Source organism: Hibiscus syriacus, unplaced genomic scaffold (genome assembly GCF_006381635.1).
Source record: "Hibiscus syriacus cultivar Baekdansim isolate YM2019G1 unplaced genomic scaffold, ASM638163v2 tig00117021_pilon, whole genome shotgun sequence".
Taxonomy (NCBI): domain Eukaryota; kingdom Viridiplantae; phylum Streptophyta; class Magnoliopsida; order Malvales; family Malvaceae; genus Hibiscus; species Hibiscus syriacus.
The window spans coordinates 746,319-762,361 of record NW_024063527.1 but is presented as its reverse complement, the minus strand read 5'-3'; the positions used below and the strand labels follow the sequence as shown (position 1 = coordinate 762,361).

At 38.5% G+C, this 16,043-nt stretch overlaps 2 protein-coding genes across 5 annotated transcripts; both read right to left on the bottom strand.

Moving 5' to 3' along the window:
- Window positions 1-8,149: 8,149 nt before the first annotated feature.
- Window positions 8,150-9,280, bottom strand: LOC120195912 (DExH-box ATP-dependent RNA helicase DExH3-like). The gene is made up of 5 exons (XM_039197845.1): window positions 9,227-9,280; window positions 8,936-9,095; window positions 8,704-8,834; window positions 8,242-8,412; window positions 8,150-8,158 (listed from the first exon to the last, which is right to left on the bottom strand). Exons 1-5 carry the CDS (start codon window positions 9,278-9,280, stop codon window positions 8,150-8,152), a joined length of 525 nt encoding a protein of 174 aa, XP_039053776.1.
- LOC120195758 (DExH-box ATP-dependent RNA helicase DExH3-like) lies at window positions 8,704-15,680 on the bottom strand. 4 transcript variants are annotated; one of them, XM_039197682.1, is made up of 7 exons: window positions 15,360-15,680; window positions 15,070-15,224; window positions 14,841-14,928; window positions 14,508-14,738; window positions 13,232-13,327; window positions 9,227-9,414; window positions 8,704-8,834 (listed from the first exon to the last, which is right to left on the bottom strand). In XM_039197682.1, exons 1-6 carry the CDS (start codon window positions 15,558-15,560, stop codon window positions 9,340-9,342), a joined length of 846 nt encoding a protein of 281 aa, XP_039053613.1. In that variant the 5' UTR covers window positions 15,561-15,680; the 3' UTR covers window positions 8,704-8,834; window positions 9,227-9,339. The 4 variants fall into 4 exon arrangements, with proteins under 4 accessions (XP_039053613.1, XP_039053612.1, XP_039053609.1 ...); XM_039197681.1 differs by lacking the exon at window positions 8,704-8,834 and adding an exon at window positions 8,936-9,030; XM_039197678.1 differs by lacking the exon at window positions 8,704-8,834 and adding an exon at window positions 8,954-9,095 and having other exon boundaries at window positions 15,360-15,679.
- Between the last annotated feature and the right edge of the window lie 363 nt (window positions 15,681-16,043).

Here is a 16,043-nt window from a genome sequence, read left to right as displayed (position 1 = left end):
TTGGGTGTGGGACATTCAAATGAGGCGAAATTTGGCGGATTGGGAGGTTGAACAGCTATTGCAATTGATTTCTATGTTGAACAATATCTCAATATCGCCATGTGAGGAAGATTGTTGGATTTGGTCAGGGAATGGTGAGGGCTGTTTTTCAGCTAAATCTTGTATCAACATTTTCCTTGATCAAGATGGTATTCAGCAGAAGATGGAGACCTGGGAGAGGCATATTTGGGCAGGGATTGCTCCTCCACGGGTGGAGACATTTGTCTGGCAAGTTTCTCATCAGAGAGTGGCGGTGAAGGAGGAATTACTGAAGCGAGGTGTGGTAGGGATTGATGATCCTTTATGCTCTTTGTGTGGTAGGGAAATGGAATCCGTTACGCATCTATTTTGCATTGCGAGGTAGTATGGGGTCTGTGGGCCAGATTATTGAATATTTGGAATTTGTCCTTTGTGATTCGAAAGAATATCATGGACTTTTTCAATTTGTGGGATGATTTACTTCTGAATTCTTTGATCTGGAAATTTATTCCAAGGGCGTTGATGTGGTCAGTGTGGAAATGCAAAAACGAGGTTATTTTTCAGAAAGTTAAGCTGGATGTGGTGAGACTGTTCTTTATTGTCCGTTTTAGAATAGCTTCCTGGTTTGTTGCAAAGTTCAAGGATGTGCATATACCTTTAGACTCTCTTTTTTTTTGATAGGAATAGGAGGTCTCATTAAAAACCTCCCTCATAGTTGCCTCTTGATAAGAGGCAACTAGCGGAAGGAGGAAAAGAGTACCTCAATATATTAGTAAACCCGAATTACATAAAACTATAACTTACAAAATCACCCGAATTAAAATACCAAACATAACCGCTAACAGTAAGGACATTCAGCCTATCCCCTCCTTAGCTAACTTGTCCGCCTCCCAATTACAAGCCCTAGGAATCAACCTAACCATAATATCCCTACCCGAAATTACATCCCCAATTTCCCGAACCAAAGAACTGAAGAACGAAGGAGCCTCAGTAGGCCTGAAAATCCAATCCACTGCAGTCTTACAATCACTTTCGAGAATAAGTCTTCCCTTCGACGCCCAGTCCGAATGTAGAAATAGATCAATTCCTTCTTTAATGGCTTTTAACTCAGCAAACAGAGGAGGACCAGGTCCGACAGGCTTAGAGAAATAGATCACGGTAGAGCCATTCGAATCTCTCAACAGACCTCCGATTCCACCCTGCAAACCATCACTTCTAACTGCCCCATCCACATTGAAAATTTATGAAAAATCCAGCCTTGGATCTCCTATTAGTAGTACCTGGATGTTAACATCAGGAAATTTAGCTAGAAACCATTTGGCCAGCCTGAATCTGCAAATGAAGAACAGTGTAGATCTCTCAAAATTCCATTTTCAAACACCACTAGGTTCCTAGCCTTCCAAATCGACCACATAACAACACCCGGGATGAAATTCCAAATAGAAGAAGAAGCCTTCAAATCAGACCATGAACTAAGTAGAGACGGGGGATCTTTGGGCAGAACAGTAATAACCTCCCATAAATTGATGAACAAATTCCACAACTCCCAAGCTACAGGACAAAACATAAATAAATGATGAATTGTTTCTTCCTCCTTTTGGCATAAAGGACATAATAACTCTTCCAAAGGAATACCTCTTTTCTTCAATTCCACTCTAACAGCTAATTTCTGGTGAGATAATTGCCATAAAAATGTTTCAACTTTTGGGGGAGCCAATCCAGACCAAACCCATTTCTTCCACTGAAAATTTCCTCCAGAGCTTCGAATAAGAGCTGATCTACAGGCCTTAACTGAGAACAAACCATCTCCACTCCCTGACCAAATTAGGAAGTCATCAACAGCATCAATCAAGACAATATTATCAATCAAAGTCATTAGCGATATCCATTGATCCAATTCCCAATCACATAAATTCCTCCTTAGACAAATATTCCAACTCCAACAATTATTATCATAACAGCCAAAGTCCACAACTTTCCCCGTTTGTTTATCGATAAAGCATAAATCCTAGGGAATTGTTCTTTTAAGGTGGAATTATTAGCCCAAATGTCATTCCAGAATTCGATTGATCTACCATTCCCCACTTGGATCTTGGAATTGGACCTTAGACAATCCCCAATATCGTCATTTTTCTCATAATTATTCACAATTCCTCTCCATATCCATGAATCTTGCGGGTTAACAGCCTTATTAATTGAAAGAGACAAATTGGTAATATTGTGCTTGCAACAGATCATCTCCTTCCACTGAGAATGTTTATCATTTGCAAACTTCCAAACCCACTTCCCCAGAAGCACTCTATTCGCCATCGACAAATCCAGGACACCCAAACCACCTCCTCGTACGGTTGACACACAATTTTCCAATTCACCCAATGAATCCGCTTCTTCGAGGGATCGTCCCCCCAAAGGAATTTAGCCATCAGAGAATTCAACTTTGATTAATCTTTAGGGGGATTTTGAAGATAGAGAGGAAGAAAATTGGCAAGGACGACAAAACAGACTTCACTAATACTAATCTTCCTGCCATCGATAATGTTTTTGCTTTCCAGCCCTCTAATTTGCTATTGAACTTCTGCAGAACTGGTTCCCACAACATATCCGAATTTCTGTAAGTGCCTATCGGTATACCAAGGTATGTCATAGGAAGAGCCCCAACACCACAACCTGCGAACGTAGCCCATTCCTTTAGAACCTCCTCATCCATATTAACACCAAATAACTTGCTCTTTGATAAATTAAGTTGGAGGCCTGTCATTAAGCCAAAAATCCTCAAAACTCTCCTAATATTCATAATTTGAGCAGGAGAGTCCCTGCAGAAAAGTATTAAGTCATCTGCGAATTGTAGATGCGTCAAATGAAACTTATTTTCCGCCCTACCAACACTGAACCCTTCAAACAGAGCACAATCAGCAGCCTTAATCAACATTAGATTCAATAATTCCCCAACAATATTGAACAGCATAGGAGATAAACTGCAGCCTTGTCTTAACCCTTTCCCCATCTTGAATTCATTGGTCGGAGAACCATTGACAAGAACAGAAATTGAAGCGGAGGAGATACACAACTCAATCCAAGAAAGCCACCTATTTCCAAATCCCATAATTCTCAGGAGTCTCAACAATATCGGCCATTCCACCGAATCATAAGCCCTTCGAAAGTCCACCTTGAAAACAACACCTTTCCTCTCTTTTTTCCTCCAATCATCAATAACTTCATTAGCCAAGAAGACACAGTCCAGTAGCTGCCTTCCGGGAATGAAGGCAAACTGTGACGGACTAACCAGAACACTAATAACAGCCGCAAGCCTTCTAGCTAGAACTTTGGAAATTATTTTATACAAACTGCCAACTAAGCTTATCGGTCTGTAATCTTCTATACCTTCAGGATTTCTGGTCTTTGGAATCAACGTTAGGAATGAATGATTGACCCCGTGCTCCCAAATCCTTCCATTATAAAAGTCCTCGACAAATTTCATAATGTATGACTTCAGAGATGGCCAAAATTTCTTAAAGAAACCCATTGTGAAACCGTCTGGCCCCGGTGCTTTGGCACTGTCCGAGTGGAAGACTGCCTCCCACACCTCCTGTTCTGAGAATCTAACTTCAAGTAGCTTCTTTTGATCATCTGTCAATTTAGCAAAAGGCAAATTGATTTTGTCCACCTCTAGGGTTGTTACCGAGTTAAAATTGTCCTTGAAATAATTAAAAACAAAGCCTCTCAGCTGATCCGGTTCTGAAATAACTTCCTCAGCTACCTTCAATGAAAAAATGGTGTTAAACCTATTCCTATTCAACGCACACATGTGGAAAAACTTTGTGTTTCTATCCCCCTCAATACTCCATCTCACTCGTGACCTCTGCAGCCAAATGCTCTCCTCCTTCCTATGCAAATTCCACAACTCCTTCCTCGCAACAATCATCAAGTCCCGTTCTTGAAAGGAAGTCCCCTCTTCCTGTAGCTTCAATTCCAGACCATTAATTCTGGATTCTAATTCAGAAATAGCATCGGAAAGTCCCCTGTGATTATTCCTTGGCCAATTCCTAATAGCCTGCTTAGTTCCTCTAAGCAGTGAGAACAGACCCCTACCACCAATACCCTCCTTAGATTTGATAATGACGATTCCACCGCCCCAACAAACCCATCTTCCTGAAGCATGTAATTATAGAACCGAAACGGCTTAGGGCCCCAATTATTGCATTCTTCTACCAACAAAACTGGATTGTGATCCGAAAGGGATTTGGGAAGCATTTTTGGATCACATTTGGGAACTGATTTAAAAATGATCCACTAATCAAAAATCTATCCAGCCTTACCCATGTAGTTGACTCTCTATTATTGGACCATGTAAATCGCCCCCTACTAGCGGTAAATCCATCAAATTTGAAGATTGAATAAAAGACCTAAGCAAATCCATAGAGTGCCAATTCTGAGTAAACCCACATTTCTCCTCAGGGTCTAGATAAGCATTAAAGTCCCCCCCCAAGCAGACCGGCAAGTTGATGCTTTGAACAGCACATAAAAATCCCTAAAAAATTCCTCTTATCAGCCTCTACTGATGGACCATACACATTGATAATGACACATTCAAAATTGCTCATCTTAAACTTCCCTGATAATGCCATAAATCTACCACTGTTAATCTGTGCACTAACCTCAAAGTCATTCTCATTCCATAAACATATTAAACCTCCTGCCGAACCATCAGCTGGAACAAACAGCTGCCTCTGAGCAGATTACCCCCAAGCTTTCTTGTTAATCCACTTCTACAGACATTCAATTTTGATTCTTGAAGTAGTAAAATAGCCGGCTTTTCTCTAAGAACCAACCTCGACACTGCCCTGATTTTTTCAGACTTCCCAAGCCCCCTAATATTCCATGTAATAATTTTTAGTTTTGACATTTAAATTAATAACATCAACACCAAATACAATCCACAAGGTACGATCAGGAGGCCTTTCCAATCCCCAACAATTCCATCTTGAAAATCTCATCCTCTACAATTTGATTCCCCCTATAAAGGAAATTCCCAGCATGTCACAGACTTCCCTAGTATGTTCCGCTTCCTGCCTGGCTTGAACAGAGTCTTGAGATGGCTGAGACACCTCCCTAACGTATTCCACTGACTCCCTGTCCGTGCTACCAGTCACCCTCCTATATATTCTATCATGAAATCTTACTTCCACTTCACCTTCCGAACATACACTACCCGAATGACAAGGAGCAATTCTGAACCTTCTCCTGTTCATTAGATTTGTTGATCGAGAAAAGCCCTGACCAGAATTTTTTGTAGACTCCAAACTGCTCTCCTTATCTAAGAATCTACCCTCCACCTCATGGTCAGCAGATACACTATTCCTATCCATGTCCATTTGTCTATGAGAATTTATCACATTATCCTCAATTATACTCCGCTGCTCAATAGCCTGCTCTTCGATCAATCCGACGCCCTGCTCAGCTTGTACCAATTCCTTCTCCCCCCTGAAATTATAATCACTTGCCTAGGATTATCAACTTCTACAGGGACCAAAGGATTGACTAAAATGTTATTGGGCTGGAAAATTAGTTTGTCTCCAATCCTTTTTACGTTATATGCAGGCCCAGAAGGACAGATTTTCATAGTAGAGTTTAGGGGAGACTCATTAACATCAGATTGGTTTTTTCATCGGGAGAAGAACTTTCTCTCAGACCTAGTCCCACGTGACCTTCCACTTGGGCAGACCTATTTTCCACTAAACCTGACAGCCCACAATTGGACTTTCCTGCATTTGACTTTCTTGAAGTAGCCTGACCCTCAGTACCTCCATTCATACCACTATTATGACCATTATTCAGCCAAGAAGTAACTTATGCACAGAAATCTCTGCAAAATCTTCTCCTTCAACTGCTCTTTCTGGAACACAGTCCTCCTCTGACTCGGAAAGGACAGAATCCCTGTTCACCTTGTTTGAAAATTTCTCTTCCATCTTCCTCCCCAGTTCATTCGGCGGATCAACACAGACCCCATGAGAATCTTAACTTTGAAAGATCTACCATAAGAACCTACAATGACCATTTCTGGAACATCGAAGGGACTCTCCACCCTTAACAAAACCTTCGCAGACGAAAGGTCGTATCTCATCTTTGATTCTTCCTTAAAACAAATGAACCTTCCCCAATCCTTAGTGAGCTTCTCCAAGAAAGCCTCATTCCAGCACAATAAGGGCAAACCACACAGTTCTATTTGGCACAAAGCCAAAGGAACACCATTCTCATTAACTGCTGGAGCTAACCAATCGAAACACAAGGACAACACTTCCTTCTTGTTTTCCCAAGCATAAGAAAATTCATCCACAGAATTAAAAGTGATGATACAAGCCTTCCATGCATAACCCATCTCGACACCTGAATTCCCAATCCCTCTATCTCCATGGCTTCCTTTGCCGACTCATAATCATAAGTTGGTTTCATTATTCCTGTTAATGATCGTTTCACCCACTTGAAATTGTCTGTCGCAATATGCATCTCCCACACGCTCCTCGCACCAGTAGCATTTCGTTTGCTGCCCTCCACCAACATCTCCGACTCTTGTTCTCTTCTCTTGTTTACATCAGACCTCGCTACTTCCTTATACGTTCTGCCATCCCTGAAGCTTTGCATCGACTTTGCCTTTAGCCCATTTGAAACCAACTCCTGCTCTCTTGACTTGAACCTCAACATACTCTTCCCATCATCAACCTCCTTCTTAGTTCCCTTCTGATACTTAGCAACCCCTACCGAAAATCTCCTCCCATCGAACCATCTCCCATTCACAGACTGGATAGCTTTTTCCCTACTTTCCTCATCAATAAATTGGACAAAAGCGAATGTTGAGGACTTGTACTTTGATTTCTCTAAATACCGCGGAATGAATATTCTCACAATCTGACCATAAGGGCTAAAAAACTCTCTAAGGACTTGTCTTGAAACCCTCTTACTAAGATTGTCAATGAACACTGTCCATTCCTCAGTAGAGGCAATGGACTTTTTCGAGTTTTCTGCACTTCTCTCTCTACCTATCTCACTCATTTCTTTTTTCTCTTCTTTTTCCTTTAGACTCTCTTGTGGGAGATTTAAAACTTGCTGATTTGGTGGGTAGACAAGGAAATGGCAACTCTAAACCAATTTGCTGGGTCCCTCCTCCGGATGGGTTCTTAAAGCTAAATGTTGATGGAGCGATGGTAAAGGGTTGGGATAAGGGAGGTATTGGTGGTTTGATTCGGGACAGTAAAGGAGTGTTGCTTCAATGGTTTTCAGAAAGAGTTGGGGGTGGTCCTCCTATCTTGGCAGAATTATTGGCGATTAAGAGGGGTTATTTCTTCTAGAAGATTTAAGTTTTGTTCCTAATAGGAGGTTTATTCTTGAATCAGATTCAAGCAATGCCCTAAAGTGGATCAAGAATCCGGGTTTATGCACTCCTATGTTTCAAGTATTGGTGAAGGAGATAGTCTCTCTTATGGCAAGGAAGGATATCATTATCAAGCATATTTTGAGGGCTGCAAATTGGGAAGCTGACAAATTAGCTAAAGATGGGATAGGGTGATGTAATGGTTTCTGTCTGCTTGTATTGAGGAGTAGAAAATTTTATTTCCTATGTTTAGCTGTTGCGTTTAAGTTTTATGTAATTTATGGTGGTGTTAGCAGATGTTTATGGCCTGCCTTTGTTGTACTATTGTTTCATCTAATAAATTCTAGGCACTCTTTTCCTCCTTTCCTTGTCCTTCATGTTACTTTTATAACATGGAGGTTGAAAAAGGGGGTTTTTAATGAGGCCTAATCTTATATCAAAAAAACTGTGAAAAGTCTTATCTAACTAAAGTAAAAAAAAAAAAAAGAGGACTAACAGATAAGTTTTAGATCTAGTAGGTCTCTATGTACTCAATCTATATTAATAGGCTTCTTGTACGTCTTTAATCAGAAAAATTAAGAGAATAAAATCAGAATTCTCTTTACCAAAAATACTTATTTTCTTCATGATATCAGATTAGGTTCTCAATCCACAAACATATCTCGATATATCCCTTTTGACATTGAAATCAAGATGGCGGTTTCTAACAATCACCAAGAGATTCAATTTTCACAAAAAAAAAATTATTAATCAATGGGACAGATGTCAACAATCCTACAAATTTTGGATTGCTTAAAAGTTAAAAGCAAACAATATTTTACCAGCAGCAAATTAATTTGAACTATTCCAAACATTACCTCTACAAGAGCAGTAATCTGGTTTTTCCTTTTCCGTGGAGCAAGTTGCCTCTGCATTTTCCACATTTTCTCTTGGCCATAATCATCAATTTGATTGAAAGAAGTTAACTTATATCCAGTAAGTTCCAACACATCTTCCAGGAAATGTGCCTGGACTGGATACGTAAAACCCTGAGCATATATTAATGAAATTAGACTTGCAGAAAGAAGAATTAGGGTAAAATGGTCTCATTAAATCCCATCAGAGCACAATTAATCCAGCCCAAAAAAACCATGTATAACAATTTGAAAATAGACCCAAGAATGCCTAAACTCTTATTTCCAACTGAAATAGATATGATATATATGATAAAACAAAACTAATTATTATTCAGATACATCATACATGACACCCCCAGATCGCATATTCTGCGAGCATATTAATAGAGACACCAGAAAGAGTAAACTCAACTTCTAACTTACCGGAATGTGAATTTTAGGTGCCCCGCTAAAATAATTGGAGAAAAGCTCAGCATTCAAAGTAGCACTCATTAAAATTAATCTCAAATCTCGACGACGTGGAAGAAGATCCTTCAACACAATAAGTAGGAAATCTGGAACACAAAAATGCCAAAAAACATATAAATATCAAGAATCACATTAGACTGCTTTTCAAGAGCCTCAAGATATAAAATGGAGTTTCGTAGGATTGCACCTTCATTCATTCCTCGCTCATGTATTTCATCAACAAAAACATGAGTTATACCATTCAAGTTCCGGTCACTCAGCAGCCGCCGGAGTAAAATACCACTGGTACAGAAGAGCAAATGGGTATTTTTCCCTTTCATACCCTCTAATCGAACTTTATAACCAACCTACCAAAAAAATATCTATTGAAGTACTGAAGCAAAAATAAAGCAGCTTTCAAAATTAAAATTAATGTGAGCAAAGAATTTTATAGTATTTTCCAAATGTACTTGCATATTAAAAAAAAGACTAGACTTACCGTTTCCCCAAGTGGCTCTCCTCTTTCTGCAGACACTCTTTCTGCAACTGCCATAGCAGATATTCTTCGAGGTTGTGTGCAAATTATGCTACAGAATGCTCCACGACCAGTTTCTATTTCTGACTCCAATATGTATTGTGGAAGTTGAGTGGTCTTGCCACATCCAGTCTCCCTGATATCACTATGACCTACAATTGTAGCAAACAATTAAAAATGTTACTAGAAGCACAGGCATAAATCAACTCCAAAGAAAATCGGAATGCACTGATATTTTAGAAATTTTGATGCAGGGTCGAATAGAGTAATCATTTATACACCATACATGTTCTAAATTCATCAATAGTCTGTTAAATATTAAAGATGTATCAAACTATAAGAAGCAGCACGGAATCTGTTAGTTGCAATTCTGATTACCACACAAGGAAAGGTAACTTGCGTGTATTTAATGATGTATTAGAATAAAAGAAAAGAAAATGCTAGAAAAATTACAACCAATAACCAAGAAGAAAAAATAATATATGCAACAGTCATTCCCAAATTGTTCTCTAACCAGCAAAATAGACACAAACATCGATAAAGGTTCTTACCAGGTGACACTTCTCCCTTTGATTCTCATGAGATTATATCCTACTATATTCAAGTTTCTTATTGTTTCATAGACTCCTGATGAATAAGTGGATTCAATTTCCAATACATATCAACTTGCTAATACAAGTCAGAATCAATATTAATAAAGTACTAGGGTATGGCCTGCACCATGGCATAGTTGCTAACATTTTGATGCAACAAGGAAAAGTTTGAGATAAGCAAAATTTTGGAGTTGTGGAGTAAAAACGGTCAGTTCATTTCATACAGGCTCAACAGAAATACAAAGTCATAAAATATGAAATCCAAACAGCCCAAGAAAGCATGTATTACTGCCAGAGGTCAAGCAGAAAACTAGCCGAAATATTTTTAAAATATTGGTACAGAAAACAGTAGATGTTATAATACTACTAATAATACAATCAACACACACACACACACACACACACAGAGAGAGAGAGAGAGAACTCTGTATAATAAATCAGATGGTTAAAGAGGGCCAAACCAAACAAATGCAAAGAAATTAAAACCAGAAACTACTCAAGACAGAAAAGAAAACAAGGACATCTCTCAGCAAGAGTGTTGCCTGTTTCATTGGATATGCTTAATTGAAAATGAGCACATGCCCTAGGAGATTTCAAATTTCAAAATTCTAGGGGCAGAGGGAGAGAGAGAATATGAGTGATGTTTAACAGCCTTCTCCATCGTCGTCCGTCGCTTGCCATCCACCGTCCGTCGCTTTCCGTCCGCCGTCCTCCGTACTCCGACCACCGTCCGCCGCCGCACATCGACCTCCTTTTGACGCCTTTTTTCTTAAGGATCATCGTCTATCCATAGAGTTTCCTTTTTCCTGGTTTATTTCGATTGATTCCCCTTCAATCGGAGCAAATCTAAACGCCTTTCTTCGCCGATTTTTCCATCAGCAGTCTTCAAAGTTCGTTCCAGCTGTGCACGCCGGAAGCTCGTGACAAAAACCCAAGTATTAAACTGTGAACACCCACTGCCGTTCACCGGAATTTTACTGTGCAAAAATTCCGTCACTGTTCAGGAGCTCTATTTTCAGAACGCTGTTGTTGGTTCTGGGTTTTCACGCACGTTGTCATAAACCTTTTCATCTCTGGTTTTTTTGGTTCAAAATTAAACAGTTCGGAAGCCTCTGCATTCAAAATGACGTTCAAGAATCGCGATGAAGCAAGAGAGAAACGGGCTGAAACCTCAGCTCGTCAGACTAAGAATAGTCGTCAGTCCGAGATAGAGGAAAAGGAGAACGTAAATCCTTTGAAAAAACCAGATATTAAGACGAAACGGGTGGATTTTATACTGTCGAAGGTGACTGAAGCGGAGCATCAAAATCAGAGAGATGGGCAGCAGACAAAGACTGTGCATAAATCAGAGGAGGCGAGGAAGAAGCTGAGTAGTACAGTGGGAGCGGAAGAATATGAGAGGATGGTGTTGGTGACAAACAAGAATAGGAATGATTCATTGGTTGAAGCAAGGAGTGTGGAAGGGGCCATTGCGCAGATTTCTGAGGCGGAAATCCTTCCTCAGGATTCTCACGTTTTTAACTACTGGAGGAAGAAAGATTATCCAAGAATCAACAATGGGTTTAGAACTGGCTGCTTTACGTTATACATTGATAATTTACCAGAGAATATCCATTGGAAGCGGTTTGGATCGTTATTTTGCCCATACGGTCAGGTTATTGACGCCTTCATTCCAACTAAAAGAAATTCAAAGGGGGTACGTTTCGGTTTCATTCGCTTTGCTACAATTGGAGAAGCCCGGAGAGTGATCTCAAAGATGAATGGCGCTCGCATTGATGGTAGTAAAATTGGAGTCTCTTTTTCTAAATACAACACAAGACATTCTTTTTGGAGAAAGTCTTCGCCAGTTGTCCACCTAAAGCCCGAGAGAGAAAATGTTACAAGAAATAATCTCTATACAGTAAATGGTGTTGTTGACGAAGCTAAACTTCAAGTTTTGGATAACTGCCTAATGGGGTGGTGCAAGAACTATACCAAAATCAGTGATCTTGCTAGCCAAATGCAAGACAAAGGACTCAACGGTTTCTCGTTAATGAGAGCTGCTGGGAATGTAGTTCTTATGATATTCGAGGATTCTGATACGTTGAGAAGGGTTAAGAATGAACAATCAGAGACTCTTGCAGGGTGGTTTTCTAGAGTTGAAGTTTGGTCAGAGAATCTAGTGGTAGAATGTCGTCGAGTATGGGTAGTTTGCGAAGGGATTCCTTTTCACCCATGGAATTGGGGTACTTTCAAGAACATTGCGGCTAGGTGGGGCAAATTAGTATCAATTGATGAAAGCTCTCAGTTTCCTTCATCTTTTGATCGTGCAAAACTTCAAATCCTCACAGAGACTAAAGTAAGGATTGATGAGTCCTTGAGTTTGAAGGTCGGTTCTAATTCTTTTGAAATCATGGTGCATGAAGTTAAGCCTTCTTTCAAACCAAACTCTTGGATCCCTGAGGAAGTCGATGATTCTCCAGATTTGAATTGTTTTCTCGGGGCAACGTTGGAGAATTCTCTGTCAGGATTGTCAGTGTCATCCTCAGATTTAAATTTCCCCGTCGAAGATGTTGCAATTGAAGGTCCCCACTTAGAAAAGGTTTCACTCATAAAGAGTGTCAAAAGCGATGAGAAACCGAGTAACAAATTGGGGTTGCACACAATGGAGGTTGTGGATCATTCAAAATTAAATATTGTGGAGCATCTAGCTAATAAATCAGTTGATCATTCTGATGGTGTTAGCCTCAGGGCCTCGGAAGATGCTCTTATGATGGGTCTCATTACTTCTCATGGTTCATCTACTGACACATTTCAATTAAAGGAATATACCCCAGTGGTGCCCCCTATCCCTGCGAAATTAAGAACTAATCGTGTGGCGAAGAAATGCAAGACAAAGAAAAGAGTTCTGAATTTAGTGGCAAGGAAACATTGATTGAAGGGAAGTGTGGTTTTGGTTCATTAAAGATAATTTATCGAACTGATTTTTTTTGTGATTTTGATACATGTTGGTATTTTTGTGGAGTTCCCTTCAAAGGCGGATGTTTTTGGTTTAATGGTTTTATGTGTTGTTTTTATGTATGTTATGTCATTAAATGTTGGGTTGTTTTCCTATTGATGGAGGTTTATCTTAGGTATAGGGTGATTGCCTCTTGATTTTTGTGGTCGAGAAGGTGAGAGCTTTAGGTGATTATGTTTTTTGTAATGGTGTTTATCCTCGTTTGAGGGTATTTCGTGTTTTCATATGTAATGAGGCGTTTTATTCAATGAAATATGAGGTACTCTTTTCTTTCTTCCTATGTTCGTTAACATACTTCTTAGTATGTGGACGAATACGAAGGGAGTTTTTAATGAGACCTCCAACTTCTATAAAAAAAAAATGAGCACATGCTCAAACCTGATTACGTGCAATTGCTTGAAGAAGCCTTTCCTTTTCCTTGAATGCAGGCAGAGATTTACGAAATTCCATCATCTTCTTGCCTTCAGGAGATTCCTGAAAATGGTAAGGACAACTTTGATAAAAAAGACTCATGAGGTGGATTTGTTTCACGTTTCACCACTTTTCAGCAAGTGAGTGATACAATGTAAGTGCTTGCAATTTACAAAAAAAAAATGCACGAACAACACCCAAAAGAAAACAAAGGAGCTCTTTTTAGAGGAAGCAATAAAAAACAACTAGGCGTGTAATTGACTCAGAAAAGAATAATATGAACCTAGAGGTGGCACCCAGAAATTCTCAGCTTGAAGTCAATTCCATGTTACTTGAGATTTAGCAACAAGGCAAACCCGAGAAAACTTGAAAGCAACATGCAGATAATTGCATCTGATTTGGACTATTCCACTTCAGCACAAATTGACATACATTTGATTTGATCCTTAGTTGGAGATCAACAAAAGAGAACTTGTATAATAACCCCACTCATCTAACATAGTTATACCCACTAATCACATGCAACCCATCTTTAGCCTACAATGATAAATAGCAAATAATATATTAAGCAGGTTCATTTTGTGTTATTATGAACTACGTAAAAGATAAAAGAGTAATGGAAAACAAATAGGTTAGCTCGCAATCTTGCTCTAAACATGAATGTAATTTGCAAGGGCAAGGCTATAATTTACCATCCACCAGAAAAACAGAAAAATAGAGATGCAAATAATGATATTAAATTTGCAAATAAGCACTCAATGAGCAATAATATGAGGGGAGACCGATAGAAAATCATTAATAGGAAGATCAATGAGAAGGAAACATAGGATTACTATTGTACTCGTCAAATAACCACTTGCAATAGAACCATGAAGATCAATACTATGCCATTAATACTTGATTACATATTCAGTTTACTGATAAATACAACATCACATGGACAGAAAAAACTTGAATTTTTTTTCTTTTGGGGGGGCTTCATATACAAAAAAATACACTTACACGGGTCAAAAAAAGAAAACTGAATATGCTTTTATACAAAGGAAAAAGGTAGAAAACCATGCAAGCATATCATAGAAAGAAAGAAAAAAAGGCAAGAAAATGAATGTCAAAAATGTTGCCCGAGTAACGAAGTAAAATTGACAACAAATCATAAGCATTAAAGGAGAAGAAGTTAATACAGTCATACCCCCAAAACTCTTGCAGCTGCACAAAGGAAGAAGAAATTTAAAAAATGTCATACCTGCCAAGCTCTTTGCATGTTACGCAGCCGCAAACTCCTTCTTTGAAGAACCTTTTCCATAACAGAATTATCCAGGAATGAATCTGGATTCTCATCTGAGTTAGCATATTCTGCCTGGGAATTAGCATCATCTGAGTTCTCTCTGACCTTCCCAGAATTTAACTGCAGTCGATCGAGATACTCTTGCAATAAACCCTCAACTCTCCTCTGCAAGCCTAATGGTACAACAACCTGAAAAATTAGCCATCAGAAATTTGGTTCTCCTTTCTGGCAAGAATTACTTTTAAGCTTCAATGAACTAGAAAACTTGACAAGCACTCCTGAGTTTTTTACCTCCCGTTGTGGCCGTTTATCATCCAAATCTGGCCTATAGTTAGGAAGTGGAACTTTGCTAGCAACAACCACTTTTCCATACATTTCACTGATGTACAAACAAGACGGGAAATAAACCCAAATAATCAGGCAGAAATCCCATCATTATCATAACACGCACATATAAATATTCAAAATTATACTTCCAAATACATCAAATATTGTTCTAAGCAGTAGAGGCGGTATATACCTGTAAAGTCCCATCCTTTTAGCAAGGTTGGAAATTTGTTCATAATCTCTCCTATCTCTTTTATCTCTAGATACAATTTCTTGGTCGTTTTCATTACGCAACAGCATGCTGAGTTTCCATTTCCACTCATCAATGTTGGCAACCGAAGATGACGCCTAATAACATCAATAAATAGCAATCATAGCTATCAATTAGCATGCAAACAAGCTATTTTCAATTTCCATATAAATTAAGTGAAAAAAGACACAATTCAAGAAGTAGAGGGGAAAAAAAGAAAAATGGAAGAAAACCTTATGGCTCTCAAAATCGCACTCGTATTCATCGTCTGAGAACTGCTCTACGGCGTACCCGCAAAAATGGCGTCGTACAGGGAGATAAAACCTAGAAGAAGAATTTGGGTGTATGAAAGGGAGTGAATCAAACAAGGTGGAGGTTCTAGCGTTCGTGAAATTGAATCTCAAAAGCAAACATTTGAGCTTTGGATTTTGCATTATAAGCAGCAAAGCATTTGAATTAGAAAGTATCGAAGAAATCCAATGTATATATCAAAGCAACATGAGAAGATGGTTGAAGGTTTTTAATTTTTAGGGTTTTGGGACCCAATTTTGTTTGAAGGATAGAATAAGTAGACGTTGGAAGGCAAATAAGATTATGAGAACTCATTGGACTCATTGTTTCGGGGTAAACCAACCAATTTTATTTTTTGTCATTAATTTTATAAATATTATATTTTAATCATTTATATTATTAATTTATTTTATTTTAATTATTGAGTTTTATTTTTATTAACAGAATATTTTTTTTAACTATTAATAATACATATATATTTTGTACAATTATTTATATTTGAATCTTTTTTTAAAAATAATATTCTCTTTTATTATCAAAACTATTTAATAATTATGAGTTCATTTTTAATTTGATCTCTAAATATTAAATAAAATATTATGTTAATTATATTAAATAAATATCAA